Below are 21,767 nucleotides of genomic sequence, written 5' to 3'. Positions count from 1 at the left end.
CGTGGGGCTGGGGGTGCTTGGCGGGGGCTCAGAGCACGGCCAGGGCTGCCCCCAGCTGCTTGGGACACGCCGAGCCCCGCAGCCTCCGCGCCGCTCGGGGTTGAATTTCAGCCCGTGACCTGTTGCAACCGGCCCGTGCACTGCAAAACAACACCCCCAGCGGGGCTGGGCCGGGCGGCTGCACCCCAAATCCTAAACGTGCAGGGTCTGTGCCCTCACCCCGCGACGCTGACCCTTGGCACGTGCAGCGGGGCAGCAAGGACGAGGGGACGGAGCCGTGGCCCCGCGCGTGAGTCAGCAGCGGCGGCGTCACGAGGAGGAGGAGGGCGAGAGGGGCAGGAAGGGTGCGCGGAGGCGGGCGCAGCCGAGCTTTAAAAGTCCTCCCGGGGACGGGGACAGGCTCGCCTCTGCTCTGGCTCCCGGCCACCCCGCTGTCCCCATGGCCCCCGCATTGGCCCTGCTGGCCCTGCTGGCCCCGGGGCTGGTGGTGGTGGCCCTGCCTGCCTGTGACTACCCGGCCCACCTCTGGTGCAGCTCGCGGGAGATCGCCGTCGCCTGCCAGGTCAGAGCCACGGGGCTGGTGCCAGGGCTGTCGCCCCCCAAGGCTGCGGTGACAGCCCGGTTTTGGGGGATCAATCCCACCGAAATGGCACGCACGGGAGGCTCTGCACACAGCGGTGCTGAGCGGGGCTGGGACTGGGTTGTGCGGGACCACGGCCGTGCAGTGTCCGTGCCCGGTGCCTGAGCCGGCTCCGAGCATCCCTTTGGCACGGCGTGGGGATGCTCGGGGTCCCTGCATCCAGCGGGCCCCGCGGTGCTCCCTGACATCCCCGGGGCAGAGTCGTGCTGCAGCCAGACTTTGATCCATCCCCGCGCTTTGTTGCCACTTCTCCTTTTTCAGCACGAAACAGCTTTCAGCTTATTCTGCCGTGAATTGCCGGACGGTGAGACCGCTGCCACGGCGGGGCTGGCAGCACCCCCCGTGAGCCCGGACGGGCTGCAGCCCACCCGGCGGTGGGTGCTGTGCTCCCGCCCAGGAAAGTCCTGGCCCCGCTGGCTGCACTTTTCCCCAAAATACATTGGGGAAGTTCCTGTGGAAAGCCCCAGCGCTGTGTGCTGGCGGCACGTGGAATCCTGCAGCCGCAGGACGCCCCCAGCCTCTTTCGCTTCCCTCCCAGCCCCGGGGGCTGCATGCACAGCCCCTTCTCGCCCCCATCCCAGCAGCTTTACCCCATCCCCTGCACACACAGGCAGCTGCAGCCTCACCCCATTGCATCTCCCTGTACCCCAAAACCTTCTGCACACAGGCGGAGAGCCGCTGCGCCAACCTCTCGCACCCCACGGCTCCTCCCGTGGAGCTGAGCCTCTACTACGAGAGCTTGTGCCCGGCGTGCCGCGGCTTCCTGGTGGAGCAGCTCTTCACCACCTGGCTGCTGCTGCCCAGCGAGACCATGAACATCACGCTGGTGCCGTACGGCAACGCGCAGGTAGGAGCCGTCCCGTGCCGTGCCCACGCCGCCGGTGCCGCCGGCCCCCGCTCAGACCGGTTCATCCCGCAGGAGAAGAAAGTCGGCGGCAAGTGGCAGTTCCAGTGCCAGCACGGCTCGGAGGAGTGCTTGGGCAACATGATCCAGGTGAGGCTGCTGCCTCCCCATCCTCATCCCGGTGCTGTGAGCACCTGGGGGGGGGGGGATCCTCACTTGCTCCCCCATCCCCGTCCCCGTCCCCGCAGGCCTGCCTGATGCACGAGGGCGAGAACTTCACCACCTACTTCCCCGTCATCTTCTGCATGGAGTCAGGCACCTCCGCCACCAAAAACCTGGAGGCCGTACGTCCCCGTCCCCGTCCCCCTGACACCATGGGGCTGTCCCCACCGTGCTGACCCCTGCCCCATGCCCTGTGTGTGTCCCCCCCCCCGGCAGTGTCTGCAGGTCTATGCCCCGCAGCTGGACGCGGGCCGCATCGCCGCCTGCGTGCGCGGGGACCTGGGGACCGCGCTGATGCACCGCAACGCCCAGCTGACCGAGGCGCTCGACCCGCCGCACCAATACGTCCCCTGGATCGTCGTCAACGGGGTAAGGGGGGGGGGCTCAAAGGGGCTTGGGGGGGCCGTGAGGAGCCCTTTTTGATGATCCCTTCACCCCGCTGTCCCGCAGAAGCACACGGACGAGCTGCAGGAGCAGGCGCAGCGCTCGCTGCTGAGGCTGGTGTGCCAGCTCTACCAGGTGGGACGGGGACGCCGAGGTGCCAAGGGGGGGCTGTGGGGACGTGCCCCCCGCCCTGCCTGGCACCACCGGCCGCTGTGTGGCAGGGGGAGAAGCCCGAGGGCTGCCAGAGCGCCAAGGCACCGAAACCCAGGGCGGTCTGCAAGCGCTGAGGCACGGCGGACATGGACGGCTGGGAGCGCCGAGGAGCGAAAGGGGAATAAAGAGAAATGTGTTGTGGAACGAGAAAAGGCCCCCGAGTGCTGTGCTGGACGTGGGGGGGGCGCTGGGGGCTGGGGACGAGGCGTTGGGGACAAGACGGGGCCATTGGGGACGGCCTCGCTCCGTGTCATGGCGGCCGCCCGCTGCGCTGTACGTGTCATGGCGGCCCCCAGGGCGCCTCTGTACGTGTCATGGCGGCCCCCATGTGTCTCTGTACGTGTCATGGCGGCCGCCGGAAGCCGGAAGTTGTCCGGCCCTGAATGCGGTCCCCCCGCCCCTCGTCAACGCGGGCGGGTGGCGGAACGCGCGGCGGTGAGATGAGGGGGGGGGGGCCACGGGGAACTGGGAGAACTGGGGGGACTGGGAGGAACTGGGGGGGCATAGAGGAGATGGGGGGGGCGCCCCGTGGGGAATTGGGGTGTACAGGGGGAACTGGGAGGGCTGGAGGGTTCCGTGTGAGGTTACTGGGAGGGACTGGGAGGAACTGGGAGGGACTGGGGGAACTGGGAGATGTGGGGGGGGCGACTGGGGGGCATGGATGTAACTGGGGAGGGTCCGGGGGGGGGATGAAGGGGGACTGGGAGGGCTCCCAGTGGGAACTGGGGGCATGGCATGGCTAACTGGGGGCACAGGGGTAACTGGGGGGGACTGGTTGGGTACAGTAGGGGTGACTGAGGGGGCTTGGGGTAACTGGGCAACTGGGGGGGGGGGGGGTCCCAAGGGGTACGGGGAGGGGGGCACAGGGTGACTGGGGGGCACTGGGGTGACTGGGGGTGGCCCAGCAGGGGTAAGGGCAGACTGGAGGAGCCAAAGGGGAGAGAACTGGGCAGCACCACGTGGCTAACTGGGACCTACTGGGCGGGTCCATAGCATAACTGGGGCTGACTGGGGCGTCCAACACAGCCACCTGCAGCGACCACTGGCCAAACTGGGAGCACTGGGCCACACAGGACCAAAGACCCACGCAGGGGGGTGGGCGGTGTGTGCTCCATCCCACAACCGTGGGGCTGTCCCCACGCCCCTACAGTGCTCACCACCCCCCTGTTAACCCCCCCATAACCCCCAAATATCCCCCCCAAATTTATTTAGGGATGCTGGCACGGGGCCGCCGGCTGCTGCAGCCCCTTTTCGGGGGCCGCCTGCTGCTGCTGACCAACACGGCGAGCTGCGGGGCGCTGCTGGCCGCCGGGGACACCCTGCAGCAGGCATGGCACCTCCGCCACCACCCCGAGGACCAGCGCCAGGCGGCACGCACAGGTGACAAAGCATAAAGTGGGGGGGGGGACACAGGGGGGGACCCCAAAAAAAAACCCCGCATCAATTCCTGCCCCGCATCGCTGCGGGGGGGCTGGGATCGTGGGTCCCTGGGGCAGGATCTCGTTACGGGGCCTCGTTAATAATGTAAAAAGGGATGGGTGTGTGTTTGGGGGGGGGGGTCAGGGTGGCTTTAATAATTCAGGGGGGGGCGGTGTCGCCTTGCAGGGCGCATGTTCGCCGTGGGCTGCAGTTTGGGGCCGCTGATGCATTTTTGGTACCTGTGGCTGGACGCCGCCTTCCCGGCGCGGGGCGTGCGGGGGCTGAGGACGGTGCTGAAAAAAGTCCTCATCGACCAGCTGGTGGCATCGCCCGCCCTGGGAGCCTGGTACTTCCTAGGTAGGGGGTGACACTCGTCCTGGGGGGGGTGACATTCGTCCTGGGTCACCCCAGACCCCCCCCCCATGAGCGCTGTTGATGCTGCCTCTCCCGCAGGCATGGGCACGCTGGAGGGTCAGAGCCTGGAGGCGAGCTGGGAGGAGCTCAAGGAGAAATTTTGGGAATTCTATAAGGTAAACCCAGCCCTTCGGCTCGTCCCCGAGCCCCTCGGGGTGCCCTGCTCCCCTCCCCGGGGGGGGGCAGCTGGTGGTTTTTTCCCCCCCCCCCATTCCCCGCAGGCTGACTGGTGCGTGTGGCCGGCGGCGCAGCTCCTCAATTTCCTCTACGTGCCCCCCAAATTTCGGGTGGTTTACGTCAACGTGGTGACGCTGGGCTGGGACACCTACCTCTCCTACCTCAAGCACAGGGTGAGCTCCAGCCCCGGTGACCCCCCCCCATTTGCCACAGCGCGCGAGCCCCATTTTTTTTTTTTATTATTTTTTTTGGATTTTTTTAGCCCAAACCAGCGCCGAGCGCGGAGCAGGACGGGAAGCAGCGCGGTGCTGGGATGTAGCAGTGTGGAGAAGCCGCTCCCGAAATCCACGATGTCTTTTCAGCAGCTCCTGCCCCTGCTGCTGGGGGGGGCGCTGGGGGCTGGCAGGACCCCCGCCAGGTGGGGCAGGGTCTGGCCCCGTGGTGGGCACAGCCAGGGGCTGCTGCAGGTCCCACTGATTAATTAATTTACTGTCAGTAATTAGGGGGCTGTGATTTAACAAACAGGGTAGGGGCGCAGCGCTCAGCACTCCAGGGACAGGCACAGCGGCTCCTGCCCCTTGTCCCCTCCCCAGGAGCCCCGGCAGAGCCCCCCAGGCTCTGATGTGAAATTTGGTCTGGTTTTGGCCATATTTGACAGAAGCAGAGCAAAAAACTGAGGATTTGGGGGCTGATTCCCACTGCCAGGGGCTCCTGCAACCCAATCAGCCTTGGTGCCACAGCAAAAAATCCTGCACTTGCCCCTGGTGGCTCCCCAGGCACAATCCGTGCCCCCCCCTCACCTAGGATCCCATTTATTTTCTTACTCCGGTGCCTAAATCTCCCCTTTTCTACCCAAAAGGTGCCTTCCTTGCAGCTCCAGCCTCATCATGCACTGCGGGGGGGGGCTATTTGGAGAATGCTAATTGTCAAAACCAATCAATTTCCCCCCTCTCAGCTTGAAATTGCCCCCCTCCACCCCCCAAGGACGAGGGGCAGGCGCTGATCAGCATCGCTTTTATTTCTTCACACCATTTCTTTTAATACAGTGATTTTTAGGAAATTGTACCCTTTTGACACTTTTTTTTTTCTTTTTTTCTTTTTTTTTTTGACGTTTGTACAGTACGGTGGTAACTCTTCCATCAGTAAACTTCACAAAAAAATGGAAAAAAGGGGAAGGTGGGGGGGGGGGAGGGAGGACCACGGTACCGCAGTGAGAGGAGAAGGGGGGGGGGGGGGAGGAAAAAAAAAAAACACAAAAAACCTGTAAAATAAAGACACAGCGCTCCGGAAAAAATAAATAGAGGGAAGCAAGACCTCGGGGTGGGTCGTTGCTGGAGAATATCCACGGATTCACAGTCTCCACAGAAGCACGTTAATTATAGGACCACGCGAGGAGCCGTGACGCTCGCCCCTATTCCCCAAACCGGGGGTGGAGGGGGGGGGTTTTTTGGGAGGGGGGGGGTCCACGGGGTTTGGTGGGTGCTGCAGCTCCACCAGCCCCTTGCTTGGTCCTGAAAAACCTTTAAATAAAGAGCGTGGGGGGGGGCTGCTCACCTGGTAAGCACAGCGAGGAGGTGGGGGGGAACGCAGCGACGGGGGGGGGCACGGCACAGCGCACGTCCTACGGCTATTTACAGGGACTCCTATGTACAGGGAGGAAGACAGCGAAGGGGGGGGGGCGGGGGGGCATAAATTAGCATTTATTTTATACAAATAGGCTGGGGGGGGAGCAGCCAGCCAGCTGGGGAGGGGGCGCAGGGCAGCCAAAAGACCCCCAAGGGCTCTCCGGGCAGGCGCTGCCCCCGTAATGGGGATGGGGGTGTCGGGTCCCGGCCCCCCCTCCCCATCACCCTGCAAGCAAAACGGCAAAAAAAAGTGTTTTTTCTGAGATATTTGGGCTCGGAGGGCAATAGGAAGGGGTGGGGTTTCCTCCTACCATCCCAGGCTTAAAAATAAATTAAGGGGGGAAAACGGGGAGGGGGGAGGGCAAGCCTAATTGATAAGGGGGGGGTGGGAAAAAGGGGCAGGCGCCAACCCTTTGGGGAGCCTGCGAGGTATCAGCAGCAAAAAGCCCCCCCTGGGGGGAAAAAAAAAGGGGGTGCTGGGGTGGGGGGGGGGGGGACGGATACGTGCACCGAGCGGGGTGTGGGGTGGGGGGGGGGGCCCTAGCAGGCACAAGTCCTGGGGGGGGGGGCATGCTGGTCCGTCAGCTGGGGGCCCTGCTTGGCGCGGTGAACGGCGGGGTCGGCCGTGTCCAGCGACTCCGACATCTTCTCGCAGATGATGTCCACCAGCCGCTCGAACGTCTGCTTGACGTTGATGTTGTCCTTGGCGCTGGCCTCGAAGAACTCAAAGCCTGGAGATGAGGAAGTGGGGGGGTTAATATTTTAATATTATTTGGGGGGGTGCCCAGGACCATGCTACGGCCCCGGTGATGCTCGACACCTCCCATTGGGGACGTTTCTCTGCTCTTCCTCCTCCTCCTCCTCCTCTTCCTCCTCCTCCCATTAATTAAATATTCCCCAATTATGGGGTTCAGCCTGCTCAGAGCAGGGCCAAACCCACCCCATTCCCACCTATAGCGCGCAGCGACCTTAAAATCCCCAAAACTCACCCAAATCAAGCATCACAGCACCGCACCACCTCATTTATCCCGCCTATTCCCATAACACATCCATATTTATTTTTTTTTGGGTGCAGGGCCAGCGTTTTAAGCAATTTGAGCAGCGTCACCCGGAATTTGAAGGAATCGGGACTCACCCAGGTGCTCGGCGAGCTGGCGGCCCTTCTCGGCCGACACCACGCGCTCGTCCTCCATGTCACACTTGTTCCCCACCAGCAGGACCTGCGCGTTGTCCACGGTACGTCTTGATCTGGGTCGACCTTCGGGGGGGCGCACGGGGGGGACAAAGAAATGAAAATTTAAAAAAAAAAAAACAAAAAAAAACAAAACAAAAAAAACAAAAAACAAAAAAAACGGGGTTAAGATTTAAAAAAAAAAAAAAAAGTGGTACAGGGTGATGGGGGGGGGGGACACAGGATAATAGGATGGGGTAGGGGGGATTGAGGGGGTTGAGGGGGGGGCTCACCAGTCCTGCACGGCGTTGAAGGACTCCTCGTTGGTGATGTCGTACCATCAGGATGAAGCCCATGGCCCCGCGGTAGTAGGCGGTGGTGATGGTGCGGTACCGCTCCTGCCCGGCCGTGTCCTGCGGCACGCGGCCACCGTCAGCATCCCCTCCCCAAAAACCCCTCCCCAAAGACCCCAAATCCCTCGGAACCGTGCCGGGGCTTACCCAAATCTGCAGCTTGATGCGTTTGTCGTTCCGGTAGATGGTTTTGACCTTGAAGTCGATGCCGACGGTGCTGACGAAGGCGGGCGTGAAGGAATCGTCGGCGTAGCGGAAGAGGAAGGAGGTTTTCCCCACGCTGCTGTTGCCGATGATGAGGATTTTGAACATGTAATCGAAATTCTGGTCCGAGGATTCCTTCTGCCCATAGCGGGAGTCGGTAGCGGACGCCATCTGCAAGGCGGTGACGGTGGCACCGTGAGCCCGGGGGGACACCGGTGGGGACAAAAGTCCCCGGGGGCACCGGCATCACTGGTGGCATCAGTAACCGACACCCCCAGGGGATAACCAACGCCCCCCCCAGGATAACCAACGCCCCCCCCAGGGGATAACCAACACCCCTGGTGGCACCAGCATCACTGGTGGCATCAGCATCCCCCGATAACCAACGCCCCCAGGATAACCAACACCCCCCAGGATAACCAAAACCCACCCAGGGATAATCAATGCCCCCCCCAGGATAACCAAGACCCCCCCCCAGGGGATAACCAACGCCCCCCAGGGGGCACCGGCACCTCCAGGATAACCAATATCCCTGGTGGCATCGGTATCTCCGCGATAACCAACACCCCTGGGGGATAACCAACACCCCCCAGGATAACCAAAACCCGCCCAGGGATAACCAATGCCCCCCCCAGGATAACCAACGCCCCCGATGGCACCAGGGCTTCGTCACCACATCAGCCGCGGTGGCACGGACAGGCCACCGCCACCTCGCCCTCCCCACAGTGCCCCCAGGCGCGCTGCCCTGGGGTATGGGGGGGTCGTGGTGTTGGTGGGGGGGTGGCCCTGACCCCCCCCATCACCATCACCCATGGGGGGGGCGCAGCTCCGCGGCCGTTGCTGCGTCTCTCCTCTGCAAAATGGCACCCGCGGCGGTGCCCCCGCAGGATGCGCCGGGTGGGTGCTGCGCGGGGGTGGGCGCGGGGGGGTGCAGGGGGGGGTGGGGGTGGTATATGGGGGTGCTGGGGGGGGCACACCACTGCCCTGCCCCTCCCCACGCACCCCCAGGTCCCCACCGTACACCGCGGCCTCCTGCAATGGTGGGGGCACTGGGAGACATCCCCCCCCCCCCACTGCAATTCCTCCATCCTTGGTGCAAACCCCCCCCCCTTGCTGCAAATCCCCCCCTCCCTCGCCGCAAATACCCCCCCTTGCTGCAAATCCCCCCCTCCCCATTGCAAACCCCCCTCCCTTATTGCAATGCCCCCCCTCTTGCTGCAAATCCCCCCCAATTCCACCCCCCCACCTCATTGCAACCCCCCCCTCACTGCAAATAACCCCCCCTTGCTGCAACCCCCCCCATCCTCATTGCGACCCCCCCCTTGCTGCAAACCTCCCTCCCTCGCCGCAAATCCTCCTCCCTTGCTGCAAATACCCCCCCATTCCACCCCCCCAGCTGCTAACCCCCCTCCCTCATTGCAACCCCCTCCCCTTATTGCAAACACCCCCCCATTCCAAATCCCCCCTCCCTCATTGCAACCCCCCCCTTGCTGCAACATCCCCCCCAAGTCCTTGCAAACCCCCCCCTTGATGCAAACCCCCTCTCCCTCATTGCAACCCCCCCATTTCACCCTCCCCTTATTGCAAACCCCCCTCCCTCATTGCAAACACCCCCCTTGCTACCACCTCCCCCCCCGTTATTGCAACCCCTCCACTTGCTGCAACCCCCCCCATTGCAAACCCCCCCCAAGCCCTTGAAACCCCCCTCCCTTTCTGCAAACCCCCCCTCCCTCATTGCAACCCCCATATCACCCCCCCGTCATTGCAACCCCCCCCCTTGCTGCAACCCCCCCCCAAGTCCTTGCAACCCCCCCTCCTTCATTGCAACCCCCCCCCTTGCTGCAAATCCCCCCTCCCTCATTGCAAACACCCTCTCCCTTGCTACCACCCCCCCAATTCCTTGCAACCCACCCCCCTTACTGCAAACGCCCCCCCCCCTTGCTGCAAACACCCCCCCTCCTTGCAAACCCCCCCCTTTTGCTCCCCCCCCCGCTGCGGTTGCAATCCCCGCCAGCTGGCGTTGCAACGCCCTCCCCCCGGCCCGGTGCAATCCCCGGGGCGGCCCCTCCCGGCCCCCGGTGCACGGAACCGGGATGTTGGGGGGGGTCGAGATTAAAAAAGGGGGGGGGGGGTTGGATGGGGGGTGGGGGGGGGGGGGCGGGGGGCGCGCGCTCACCTCCAGCCCGCGCTCGCGCCGCGCCTCCCGCAGAACTGCAGCAGCGGCGCGCGCCCGCCCCGCCGCTTGCAGAGCCCCGCTGACGTCAGCAGCGCGAGGGGTGGGCGGGGCGCTGCATGCAAATGAGGCCCTCTGCTCACTCTGATTGGCCGGAGGCGTGGAGTTGATTGACAGCCGGCCCGTGCCCAAAGGGATTTGGGGGGGGGGGGGGGGGGGAGACGCCCCTCGCCGCCTCCCTCCCGGTGTGTGCCCCCCCCCTCCCCCCCCGCGGATCGTGGTGGTGCGGTCCGCTGCGCAGCGGGAGGGGGGGCGGGAGGTACCATGTGCAGCTGGTGGGGGGTGGGAGGGGTCATTCCCTATCGAAAAGGGGGGGGGTAAATGAGTCACAGTGCCCTCCTGTCGCGATATGGCGCCGTATCCCGACTGAGGGCTGTCAGGGTGGTTTCTCATCCCTCACGCCCTAGGCTGCCATCCCTCACGAGCCGTGAGGCGAGGCCCTGAGGTGAGCCGCAGGTGGGCGGCCATGGCGGCCCCGTGTCCTCCCTCACCCTCATGAGGCGAGGCTGAGGCGGGGGCGCGGGGCTCACCGGGACATGGCCCCCAGCGGGGCTGCACAACCCCGGCCTCGACCCCACAGCCTCCTCCGATGCCACCTGTGCCCCTCGTCACCACCCCGTTGAGTGGAACACACATCACACCATGGCACCCAGCCGCCTCCTCTCCCTCACCCCTCAGCGCAGCCCTGAGGAGCCTTCGGGATGGCGGAGCCGGGCACCGCACCCAGCCCCATGGAGCACGATGTCCGTGTGAGGGGCTTGTGGGGGTGCCCGAGCCCGACACCCCGTCAGCAGCCTGCCAGCCGCTGGAGGGCACCAGCCAGTTGGGTGCTGTGGCAGCACCCATGGCGGGGAGGCTCCCACAGCACCACCACCCTCCATGGCTCCGCGTCCCCTCAGTGAAGGGTTTATTTTTTTGGCCGCCATCCTCCCATACAGCTGGGTGCTGTAGGGTGTGCCTGGGCCCTGTGGGGCCGGCGGTCACAGCCCTGCTCCATCAGCAGGGACCCTCCAGCCCCCGCAGCACCCCTCAGCCATGCCCCAGAAACCTGAGGTTCCCTTCCCATCAAAGGGGGAATTTGGGGTGTCAGGGGGGCAGTGGGGACACCCCTCCTGCTGCCCTGGGGTGCGGGGTGAGGGCTGGCAGGGCCCCACGCAGCAGGGCAGTGCCGCGGGTGGGGACGTGTTTGCAGATAAATCACCCTGGGGAGCAATGCGGAAGAGCAGGGAACAGGCTCCGCGCCGCGCCAAGCCGGCGATTAAATATTTACCTTAGCCGGTTGTGTTTGCCAGTGACGGATCGACATTTCCAGGGAGGAGCTCGCTTTTGTTCAAACACAAGGAGCAGGGCCCTCCCCGAGGCCTCGGCAGGCAATGGGGCCACCAAGCACGCCGGGTTCCCCGGGGATGGAGGCCCCAGGGTGCTGCCCGGACACAGCACCCACGGCACCGAGCACCCAGCACAGCGATAAAAGATCATAAACATCGCTCTTAGAGGGGGAACAAACCAGGTTTAATATCTGGAGGGTGAAGGAAGAAACCGAAATGACCCCGGGGGCCACCCCGAGTCCCTGCGGAGACGCGCGGGGTTGCGGCGCCCGGCGGGGCCCAAAGTGCAAAAGTTTAAAATGCAGCATTTTGGGTGCTGGTCACAGTCAGGGCAGCTTCTGCCACGGAAACGCGTGTGAGTGCGCCTAGGTGAGGCTGGTATTAAAAAGTGAGCTACAAAAGGCTTTAAAAAGTGACCCCCCCCCCCCCATCCCCAAATAAATAAACCCCCCTGACTCATGCCCAAGCAGCCGGCGTCGTGCCCTGGTGCCCTGACACCGCGGTGCCTCGTGCCAGCCGCTCTGTGAGGAGCCACCCGCACACCCAAAGACTTTTGGCAACAGGGGACATCTCCTCGGGGAGCCACAGAGTGCCCAGGGCTGGGACAGGGCAGGGGCAAAGCGTCCCCAGGACCCGTTTGCAGGCGATGAGGGACCTTGCCCAGCACCTGGAGGTCGGGACGCTGGGTGGGAGCAGGGGACAGTCGGGAGGGAACGAGCCGTGGTGGCCTTGTGCCCATCGGTACCTGCCCAGCTGCCGTGCGGGGACATTCCTCGGGTCCCTCCGCGTCCCAAAAGGCCACCCCGGTCCCAGTGGTGGCGATGTCAGGAGCCTGGGGTGCCGGTGGCACTCGCTGGGGCAACGCCGTGTCCCACATCCCTGTGGCAGCGACGGGACCCGCCGACCGGGGCCGCTACGTGCCCAGGGGCAGGAATGTGACATTGCCCTCCGTGTCCAGGCACAGCTCCCGGCCGTCCTCGGAGCCTGGCGCTGAGCTGCCACCATCCTTCATCAGCGTCCCCTCCACCGCCCGCCGGTTGTCCACGTCCCCGGGGCACCCACCCCGGGGCAAGTCCCGGTCCCCGGAGCCGGGTGAGAGGCGCTCGGTGTCGGCCGACTCCGAGTCATCCGTGGCCGGTGTCTTGGAGCCGCTGTTGTCCTCCTCCAAGGGGCTCTCGGGCCCCTCCGGCTCCGTGTCCGTCTCACCCTCCTCCTCCTCCAGCGTCATCTCGAACTGGAACTTGTCGGTGGCGGCAGGGGGCACCCCGGGACCCTCGGGAGGTGGGGACGGGCTGCGCGGGATCATGCTCTGGTACCACTCCCGGTTGTCCTCCAGCGTGTCCAGGATCTCCTGGGCGTCGGGGTGCACCAGGTCGGCCCAGGTCTCCCACAGCGGGTGGGCGATGAAGTCGATGAAGCCCACCTGCGGGCAGGCGAGAGCTCAGCACCCACCACGTCCCTCGGACCCCCTCATCCCCACGCCGTGCTCCCCCCCCCCCAACCTGGGATTTCTCCACGGAGGCGGTGTGCTTGTCGCACATGGGGCTGATCTCCATCCCCTTCTCCCTCTCGCGGTCGCCCTGGCGGAAGAACTCCTCCATGATGCGGTCGGTCCACTGCCGGTACAGCTCCAGGGGCTTGGTGGGGTTGCTGAGGTCGGCGCAGTGCACCATGTTCTGCAGCACCTGCACGGCCACCGCAGCGCTCGCCCGATGTCCCTCGTCCCCCAGGGCCACCGTCACAGGTCCTGGGGCACCTTGTCCTGGGTGCCCCCACCTCGGTGGTGGCACCGAAGAGGGCGTCCCGATGGCACGGGCTGCAGAAATATTTCCCCACCCGCGTCCCCGAGCCCAACCTGGATGCGGTCGGAGTAATTATCCAGCAGCAGCACCCCCAGGCTGGTCACCTTCTTGGTCTCCACCATGGTCTTCAGATCCGCCAGCAGGTTCATGTGCTTGGACATGTCCGTGGCCAGCACCTGGGGCAGGGCGAGCAGGACACGCGGCTCAGCCTCACCCCGGCACCAAGCCCCCCCAAAACCCAGCACCCCGGGGCGCTCCGAGCCCCCTCCGTTACCATATCGATGGCCATTTTCCGCAGCGACTGCCTCTGCTTCTTGCTGAGGTTCTGGAAGATGTCGCAGTTCTCCTCCTGGAGCAGCTTGAAGCCCACGGCCAGGTGGTGGTTCTCCAGCACCGAGGCGTCGTTGTACATCAGCGCCAGCTCCGAGTCTGCCAGATGGCACCGCTCACCCCGGGGCGGACACCGGGGTCCCCTTTACCCCCCCCCCTCCCTCAACCCTCGCCCCCCTCCCCGCCTCCTGGCTCTCACTGGTGTTGATGAGGAACTGGTTGGAGACCCCGGGGTGGTCGACGTCGTGGATGGCGCTGGCGAAGATAGCAGCCATGATCTCCAGGTCCGTGAAGACGGCCTGGGGACGGGGAAAAAAGGCGGTGTAGGTGGGTTACGGCCCCGGTGAGGGCACTCGGTGTCCCGTAGGGACCGGGGCTCACCTCCAGCGCCGGCGTGGAGAGGAGGACGTGGGTGGACTGGGCCACGTCGGCGGCGTGGATGTTGTTGTGGTAAGCCACGTCGGCGTGGTAGTGGTCCTCCAGCGTTAGCATGTAGGTGATGAAGGTGTCGGCGGGGATGCGGAAAGTCTTCATCAGGTCGCGCTCCTGCGGGGAACGCGGGAGGGTGGCTGGGACCCCGTTTGGGATATGGGGACGGGGACCGGGGACAGCCCCCCCCGGGGGGGCTCACCTGGAAGATGCTGTACATGATGACCGTCAGCGGGCGGTTGCCCGAATACTCGGCCACTTTGAAGACGTCCAGACCCCACTTGTTGGTGTCCTCCAGCTCCTGGGTGGGGCGGGGATCAGAAGGACAAGGAAGGGTTTTAGGAACCGGTGTTGGGGACCCCACAATGGGATCGGGGACCCCCCCTCACCTTGGCCAGCAGCCCCTCGTGGTCCGTGCGCACCCCGAAGCGAGGGATGCCGGCGGCGGCGAGGCTGGAGCCGTGCGTCAGCTTCCTGACGCCGCTGATCTGCGACATGGGGCGCTTCTTCCGCTCCTTCTCCTTGTCCTTGGGCAGCGCCGAGGGGATCTCCACCTCGTGCTGCTTGTCTGGGGGGACGGGGGGGGCGCTGAGCGCGGGGAGGATCCCCTCGGATCCCCCCCCCCCCAATTGACGTCAGCCGGCACGGAGAGCACCGCGGTGCCATGGCAACGGGGGGGGCGCACGGGGGGATGCCGAGAGCTTCCCCCACCCGTCTGCAGCGGGGGCTGGGCCCCCCCGGGGTCCCCCCTGTGCAGGGGGAGCCCTGGGCAGGCCGCCCGCACTTGCACCAGTATGCACCAGTCTGCACCAGCATGCACCAGCATACACCAGTCTGAACCAGACCAGTATGCACCAGCATGCACCAGTGTGCACCAATGTGCACCAACATGCACCAGTCTGCACCAGCATGCACCAGTAGGCTCCAGTCTGCACCAGCATGCACCAGTCTGCACCAGTAGGCACCAGTCTGCACCAGACCAGTGTGGGCCAGTGTGCACCAGCATGCACCAGTCTCCACCAGCATGCACCAGTCTGCACCAGTAGGCACCTGCATGCACCAGACCAGTGTGAACCAGTGTGCACCAGTCTGCAACAGCATGCCCCAGTGTGTCCCAGCACTCACAGCCAGCACGACGGCTGTGACACCCCCATGAAGACACCTGGGACCCCCCCCCCCTGCTCCCCTATATCAATATTCCCTTTTTTTGCCCCAAACCAGCCTCCAGCACTGTCCCCACAGACACGCAGCCCCGCAGGGCACCGTGCCGAGGTGCCCGGCTCCCCGCAGACCCCAGAGCTGCAGAGTTGAGTTCGGCGGGGGGGGCACGGACGGCCCTGACACCCCCCCGGGGGGGGGAACTCACCCAGGAAGGTGCTGGAGATGTACTCGGAGACCTGGTTCCCTGAGCGGCTGGTCTCCGAGAGCTGCGACAGCTCCCGGTTCAGCATCCGCTTAAACTGCGAGGGGTGGCAGGGGCTCAGCCACGGGTAGGGGGGCCACGCGTCCCCAACAACCCCCCCGGGGCTGGGGGGGGCTTTTTCTCACCCCGGGGGGGTTTCCATACCTTGTTGGATGCCATCTCGCTGACCGAGTGCCTGGTCTGCAGCGTCTCCAGCTGGTCCAGGCACCAGTCCAGCTCCTCCAGGGTCTCCAGCGAGAGTTTCTGCTGGGCATCCTCTGCCAGGGGCAGCCACTGCGTCGCCGCCGGGCACGGGGACACACGGGGGGACCCGACCTCGCCGTCCCCACCCCGGGGTGCTCACGGGTGTCCCCCCCCATCCCCTTCCCACTCCCCCCCCCAGGACCCCAGGGTGGCCCAGCGCTGAGCATCCCGGTGCGGCTGGGCTCGTGGTGGCTGCGGTGGCCACATTGTCCCCGTGGTGGTGGTGTCTGGCGGGGGGGGGGACACACACGTCACCTCGAGGTGACGCCCGGCCCGGGGTTGCTGCGGGGCCCTGCTGTGCTCGCCGCCCGGGGTTTTTTCTTCAGGGAAGGTTTGACGTCAAGCGCAGCCTTTCCACCGCCACCGCCACCGCACCAAGGGCGGACGGGCAGCAGGAGCCGCTGAAAACCCGACATGGATCCCAAAAGGGCAAAGCCACCGCTCTGCCCCCGCTGCTGGGGACACCATGGGTGCCAGCACGCCCTGTCCCCGGGTGCGGGGACAGCCAGCCGACCCTAAAAACATCCCCTGATTTACCCGTTCGGGGGGCACTCACCGGAGAGGCTGGCCTTGCTGGCGGAGGGGAGGCTGCTGCTGGAGGCTCGTCTGCGAAACGCACGGGGCTGAGCAGCTGGGATGCCACAAAATGTGCCCCCCCACCACGAGCTGTGTCCCCTGCTTCAATCTGTCCCCCCCCACTGTGAGCTGTGACCCCCCCATCGCCCTCCCCAACCCCTCACCCCGCTCACTTGGTGCCGGCGCGGTCCTGGAGGTGCATCAGCATGGCGAAGTTGCTGCGGATGGTGCGGAGGCTGGCCAGGACCTAGGGGACACAGAGAGGGGGGGGAGGCTGGGGACAGGCTATAACCCCCCCCCACCCTCCCCCTGTGTCCCCTCCTGCGTGCTGGGGACATGGGGACGTGTCCCCTCCTCGCCACGGGGCCGTACCTGGGCGAACGGTGTGACGATCATGTCCTCGCCGTGCCTGCGGGGAGCAAAGGGGCGCATGAAATGGGGGGGGGAGAGAGGGATGGGGAGACCTGGGGGGGTCCGGGGGGGGACTCACAGGTCGCTGGCGATGGAGGAGTTGCGGGACATGGCCTTGGGGGACAGGTCGTAGTCGCTGTCGGAGCGGTAGAGGAAGGACTCGCGGCGCTGGCCGTGGCTGAAGGTGCCCTGCAGCACCAGCCCCGCGCCCGGGCTGGCCTGGGGGTCCAGCGCGCCCCTCCCCGGGAGGCCATTCTCCAGGTCGAAGCTGCGAGGGGACAAGGGACAAAGCTGGCACGGGGCGGGTGGCCTCAGCACCTCGGCTGGGAGGCAGTGGGGACACCGCTGCTGTCCCCGTTCACAGCCTGGGCCGCCCCCCTCGGACACGGGGACACCGAGGGGACACCCCGCGGAGGGCAGCGACCCCCCCGAACCCCACAGCAAACAGCAGGGGACGTCCCCAGCGCTGCCACCAGCCGAGGACAATGGTTTGTCCCCCAGCCCAGCTGCAGACAATGGGAGCTTTGGGATGTGGCACCGGGCTTGCCAGGCTCTCTGTCCCCCGGTCACGGCGCAGCCTGGTCCCTTCGCCCTAAAATTCGGTGCTCGTGGAGCTGCCGGGTGGCACAGCGGGGTCCGGGCAGGTTGTCCCTTGTCACCAGGCTGGGACAGGGGCCCCAGTTCTCCCCACGGGGCTCCTGGCTCCAGAAAGCCTGGGGAGGGCCGGGTCACTCCCCGTGTCCCCAGCGCCGTGATCCCCAATCGCTGCGAGTCCTCGAAAGCCTCCGCCAGCTTCTGCTCGGGGAGCCGCGTCCCATGGGGGACAGCGACGCGGCCGGGCGCCGAGCCAGGGGACATCGAAGGACAGAAACCACCAAGGAAGCCAAGCTCTGGTCCTTGGGGACACGCTGGTGGTGGCCGGGTGCCACCCAGGGCAGAGCCACCCCGCAGCCGTGCGCACCCCGGGGCTCAAAGCAGGGGGATGGGGGGGGGGGGACATGGGGACAGAGGCGGTGGCCCTGCGGTGTCCCCTCAGCAGCTGCCACCCCGTTGGCCCCAGGGTCATGGGAAAGGCTGCGCACGGGGACAAACCAAGGGCCACCCAGCGCCTGTCCCCTCCCGGAGCCGCCACGGCGATGGGGATGGGGACGAGCCACCAGGGCCACATGTCCCCATCCCTGTCCCCGTCCCCATCACCCCATGGGACCTACCCGATGCAGGAGTGCCTCCGGGACGGGCAGCGGCTCCCCGGCTGCATGCCCCCGGCCCCGCTGCGCCCGGCGCCGCGTCCAGCCCTCCCCACAGCCCCTCGGCCTGCCTCTGCCTCGCGTCCCCGATGGTACCGGGGACACAAAGCCCCATTGTGGCTCCTCCAGCCCCGCGCGTGAATTGTGGGTTTGTTCCCCCCCCCTTCCCGCTCTCCGGCCACCTCCGACCCCGCTGCCACCCCAGGGGACAGCCCCGACCCTGGGCACGGCGTCACCGGGAGGATTGGTTGGGGACACGGGGGGGACACAGGCATGCACAGGGGGTCCCCAGCGGTGGCCGTGCCCCATGGGGGGGGAGCGGGGCCGGGGGGCACGGCCAGGACGGCGGCCCCAGGAGGGCTGGTGCCGAATTCAGAAATACTTTCCATGCCGAGCAGGGGGGGGCTGGGGGGGGGCCGCTATAAATAGCTGCTGTTGCCACTGAGGAGGGAGCTGCTGATCCCCCACGGCGCCCCAGCACCCAGGGGTGCCCACACGGGGGCTGCGTGGCCCTGCTGGGGGTCGCTGCCTCCTTCCCCATTTGCTGTGCCAAAAAAAAAAAAAAAAGCCCCCCCCTCACCCCCCCATATTTGGGACATGGGGCGAATGCTGCAGCACAAAGCCCCCCCCCCATTGGTGCAACGAGCGCGCCCGTGCTCAGCCAGCATCGCCCCCCCCGCCCCACTTATCCCCATGGGCACAGGGGGGGGGCTCAGCCCCACACCCCCCCAGACACACAGACAGAGGGGACACAACACAAGAGAATTTGGGGGGGGTCCCTGCTGACCCCATCCCCGCATCCCACAGCCTCCTCCCACCCCCCCCAGGGACCCCATAGCTGGGGTCTGGGGTCTTTACCCCCCCCCCCCCCCCTTACCAGAGGGGATGCGCCACGGTGAAGCGCCGCTGCAGGCGGATGCTCTGGTTCACCAGCAGCTTCCTGAAGAGCACGGGGGAATTGCGGGGGGACCCCCGGGGGGACCCCACGGGCGAAGCCCCCGGGGAGGGCAGCATGGCCCTGCTCAGGGCGCTCCGGGGTCCGTCCCCATGGGCTCAGCAGTAAAGGGGGGACGGGGAGCCGAGCGGCGGGGACCCGCTGCCCGCCGCCAAGGAGCAGGAAACGCGCGGCTGCCCCAACCCTGGCAGCCCCGGGAAAGTTTCCATCCCCCTCCCGCCCGCGCCTGGGAAATTAAACAACTGTCTGGCTCGGGCAGACCCCCCCCTACACACCACACACCACACACACACACACACACAGCGTCCCGTTTGGCTCCATCAATCCCGTCCCGTGTGTGTGCGTGGCCGGCTCGCCGGGCACGTGGCCACCACCCCTTTGGCCCCGCGCCCCGGGGCGCTGCGCTGTCCCCTCGGTGGTGGCAGCCGTGGCCAGAAGGGTGAGGATGCTCGGCCCGGCCACGTGCGGCAACGCCACGAGCGCCACGGCCACGTGGGGAGGTCGCCGAGGGGCTTGGATGAGCCTGGAGCAAGGTGGGCGCAAGGCGAGGGCACGGCGCGGTGCCACCGAGGGGCGCGGTGCCACCAAGGGGCACGGCTGAGCCTGGAGCAGCCCGGGTGGCTGCGGTGGCCATGCCGTGGTGCCATCGAGCCGCACGGCTCAGCCCCAAGGACCCCAAACACGTGGAGGGGCCACCGAGAGCCAAAACCCAACCTCAGGTACCCCAGGCACACAACACGGGCACGTCACCTAGCCCCCAAGGGACGCGGCTCCACCTGGACACACCGTGTGGCCGCACCACGGGGCCACCAAGGGACCAAACCTACCCCCATGACCCCCCCCGTGTCCCCCAGCTGCTCCTGGCCACCCAGTTTGGGGACGTGGAGCGGGCTGGGACCCACCAGGGCTGCCCCGCATCGCCCCGGGCTGGCCGTGGGAGCCGGGTGCCCCCCAGCCCGACCCCGCGGCCCCGCTGACGCAGCCGGATACCTGCTGTCCCCGGCGGAGGCAAAAATATCCCGCAGCTGGCAGGGACCCAAGCAGGGCCCCCCCGGCACGGTGGCACCCCTGGGAGCCCCGAGACCATCGGGTGGGGGTCCCGGTGTTGGGGACCCGCTGCCTTGCAGCGCGGGGACATCAGGAGGGTGTTGTGCCATCGGGGCGCAAAGGGTAGCAGGGGGGGGGACGTCAGGGTGGGGACAGAGCTGTCCCCGCCTGGCAGCCAGGAGCCCGTGGGACAGCCAGGGCTGGGCAGGAGCGGCCGCAGGACAGCCTGTCCCTGTCCCCAGGACAGCCAGTCCCTGTCCCCTGCGGGGCCGCGGCTGTCCCCAGCAGGGACACGTGTCCGCGCAGGGGGTGGACAGCAGGTGACACGGGAGCCGGGGCACGGAGTGGCCGGGTTTGGAGCCAGGTCCCTTGGCTGGGGACAGCCCCGTGCTGTGTGTGTCCCCTCAAAGCCAGGCTTTGGGACAGGCAGGGCGGGAGGGGGAGGGAATGGCCCAAAAATAACCCCGCAGCCGTGCCAAGGAGGGACCGAGGTCACCTCCGGGCAGGGCCTGGAGCTGGGTGGCAGCGGGTTTGGGGACAGGGGATGGGGACAGGGGGAAAGGGGTCACGGGGATGGGGATGGGGGGATGGGGATGGAGGTGGTGGGGATGGGGGGACAGGGATGGGGTCATGGGGACGGTGATGAGGGGCCAGGGATGGGGAGGGGGTCACAGGGATGGGGACGGAGGTGGTGGGTACAGGGGGATGGGGATGGGAATGGGGTCACAGGGGTGGAGATGGGGGGACAGGGATGGGGATGGGGTCACGGGGATGTTGGGACAGGGATGGGGACAGGGTGGCCTGGCTGGAGGTGGTGGGGACAGGGTCACGGGGATGGGGGGACAGGGATGGGGATGGGGACGGAGGTGTCAGGGACGGGGCCACATCCCCGGGGCCGTTCCCAGCCCCCTGTCCCCACCCCACACCCCGGGAGGGACGGGGACACAGCCCCGGTGCTGCCCGGTGCCGGCCCCGGTGCCCCGGGGGCCGCTGTCCGCTGCCCGGTGCTGAAACCACCGGCACCGCGACCCCCCCCCGGCCATCCCCGGTACCCGGTAACCCCCCCACACCCCCCCCCGTTACCTCCCCGGCCCCGCTGGGGGCGCGGAGCTGGGGCTCGGCCACCCCCCGGTACCGGAGCCGCCTCTCGCCGCGCTCTTACCGGGGGGGCTCGGCCTCGTCCCCGCTGCTGGGGCCGCTCTCCTCGATGGTGAAAACCACGCGGGGGGGCTCGGGCTCTGCCCCCCGGCAGCCCAGAGGCGGCAGCAGCGGGGTCCCGGAGAACCGGCGGCGAACGGCGCCCGACACCGGCCCCGGCCCCGGTCCCGACGGGGCGGCCTCGGTGGCGTCGCGACAGCGCTGCGGGGACACCGGGATGTGGATGGGGGGGGGGAGGTGAGGGGTGCCCCCCCCCCGTTCCCCAAAACCGCCGGTACCGGGGGAACTCTCCGTGGTGCTGTGCCCCCGGTGCCCGGCTCCCTCCCCCCATCCGCGGCACCGGGACCCCAAATTACAACGTTTTGGGCGGGGGGGGGGGCGTTCCCGGACCCCCCCCCTCCTCCTCCGCCCTCACCGGGCTCCGGTGCACAAAGGGGGGGGGCACACGGAGCCCCAGGGACACCCCCGCCAGCCCCCCCCCCCCCTCCGGGATCCCTCTGGAAAATCCCCCGGAGCCGGTGCGTAATTACGCAGGGGCGAATAATAATTAACCGCCCATTACGGGGCTAATTAACTCCCGCCGAGCGCCGCCAGCCCGGTTATTGCCGCCCCGGGGGCCAGGCTCTGGGACTCTCCCACCGTGGGGGGGGGCACATCTCCCCCCCCCATCCCCCCAAAACCGATCCCGGTGTCCCCCCCCTCCCCTCCCCGTGCCCGGTACCGGCCCCGCTCTCACCTCGGTGCCCAGGAAGGGCAGCGCCGTCCGGCTCCGTCGCATCGTCCCTGAGGGGTTTGGGGGGTGTGGGGGGGGGAAAGCTGAGCCTTGGGGGGGGGGGGGCTCCGGCAGCACCGGGACGTGGGGTGCCCCCCCCCCCCCCCGGTGCCGCTCACAATTTGCGTGGTGCCCGTGATTGATGGG

The 21,767-nt window shown here is 66.9% G+C and overlaps 4 protein-coding genes across 7 annotated transcripts; 2 read left to right on the top strand and 2 right to left on the bottom strand.

The window, feature by feature from the left end:
* The first annotated feature begins 34 nt into the window (after positions 1-34).
* IFI30 (IFI30 lysosomal thiol reductase) lies at positions 35-2,455 on the top strand. The gene is made up of 7 exons (XM_038169211.2): positions 35-562; positions 1,308-1,487; positions 1,560-1,634; positions 1,733-1,828; positions 1,923-2,075; positions 2,157-2,225; positions 2,312-2,455. The coding sequence occupies exons 1-7, from the start codon at positions 440-442 to the stop codon at positions 2,375-2,377; spliced, it is 762 nt and encodes a 253-aa protein (XP_038025139.1). The 5' UTR covers positions 35-439; the 3' UTR covers positions 2,378-2,455.
* A 177-nt stretch (positions 2,456-2,632) lies between these two features.
* MPV17L2 (MPV17 mitochondrial inner membrane protein like 2) lies at positions 2,633-5,378 on the top strand. Its single transcript, XM_027472434.3, has 6 exons — positions 2,633-2,738; positions 3,516-3,683; positions 3,909-4,079; positions 4,176-4,252; positions 4,358-4,486; positions 4,576-5,378. The coding sequence occupies exons 1-6, from the start codon at positions 2,687-2,689 to the stop codon at positions 4,630-4,632; spliced, it is 654 nt and encodes a 217-aa protein (XP_027328235.3). The 5' UTR covers positions 2,633-2,686; the 3' UTR covers positions 4,633-5,378.
* RAB3A (RAB3A, member RAS oncogene family) lies at positions 5,313-9,965 on the bottom strand. Its single transcript, XM_027472433.3, is given in 7 exon segments — positions 5,313-6,669; positions 7,074-7,171; positions 7,173-7,196; positions 7,403-7,446; positions 7,448-7,522; positions 7,610-7,837; positions 9,843-9,965. Coding segments are annotated over 6 exon segments (660 nt in total). The 5' UTR covers positions 9,843-9,965; the 3' UTR covers positions 5,313-6,478.
* A 1,424-nt stretch (positions 9,966-11,389) lies between these two features.
* PDE4C (phosphodiesterase 4C) lies at positions 11,390-21,036 on the bottom strand. Of its 4 annotated transcripts, none has more exons than XM_072029191.1 (15): positions 20,853-21,036; positions 16,521-16,709; positions 16,403-16,439; positions 16,204-16,277; positions 16,011-16,060; positions 15,356-15,468; positions 15,155-15,248; positions 14,178-14,356; positions 13,991-14,089; positions 13,741-13,905; positions 13,559-13,658; positions 13,304-13,458; positions 13,083-13,205; positions 12,730-12,912; positions 11,390-12,650 (listed from the first exon to the last, which is right to left on the bottom strand). In XM_072029191.1, exons 2-15 carry the CDS (start codon positions 16,550-16,552, stop codon positions 12,141-12,143), a joined length of 1,914 nt encoding a protein of 637 aa, XP_071885292.1. In that variant the 5' UTR covers positions 16,553-16,709; positions 20,853-21,036; the 3' UTR covers positions 11,390-12,140. The 4 variants fall into 4 exon arrangements, with proteins under 4 accessions (XP_071885292.1, XP_027328176.3, XP_027328177.3 ...); XM_027472375.3 differs by lacking the exon at positions 20,853-21,036 and adding an exon at positions 19,634-20,171; XM_027472376.3 differs by lacking the exon at positions 20,853-21,036 and adding an exon at positions 18,566-19,356.
* Between the last annotated feature and the right edge of the window lie 731 nt (positions 21,037-21,767).

The sequence above is a fragment of the Anas platyrhynchos genome, chromosome 29, assembly GCF_047663525.1.
Source record: "Anas platyrhynchos isolate ZD024472 breed Pekin duck chromosome 29, IASCAAS_PekinDuck_T2T, whole genome shotgun sequence".
NCBI lineage: Eukaryota > Metazoa > Chordata > Aves > Anseriformes > Anatidae > Anas > Anas platyrhynchos.
Note: the sequence above shows the minus strand (reverse complement) of the source record. Positions and strands in the feature narration are given on the sequence as shown.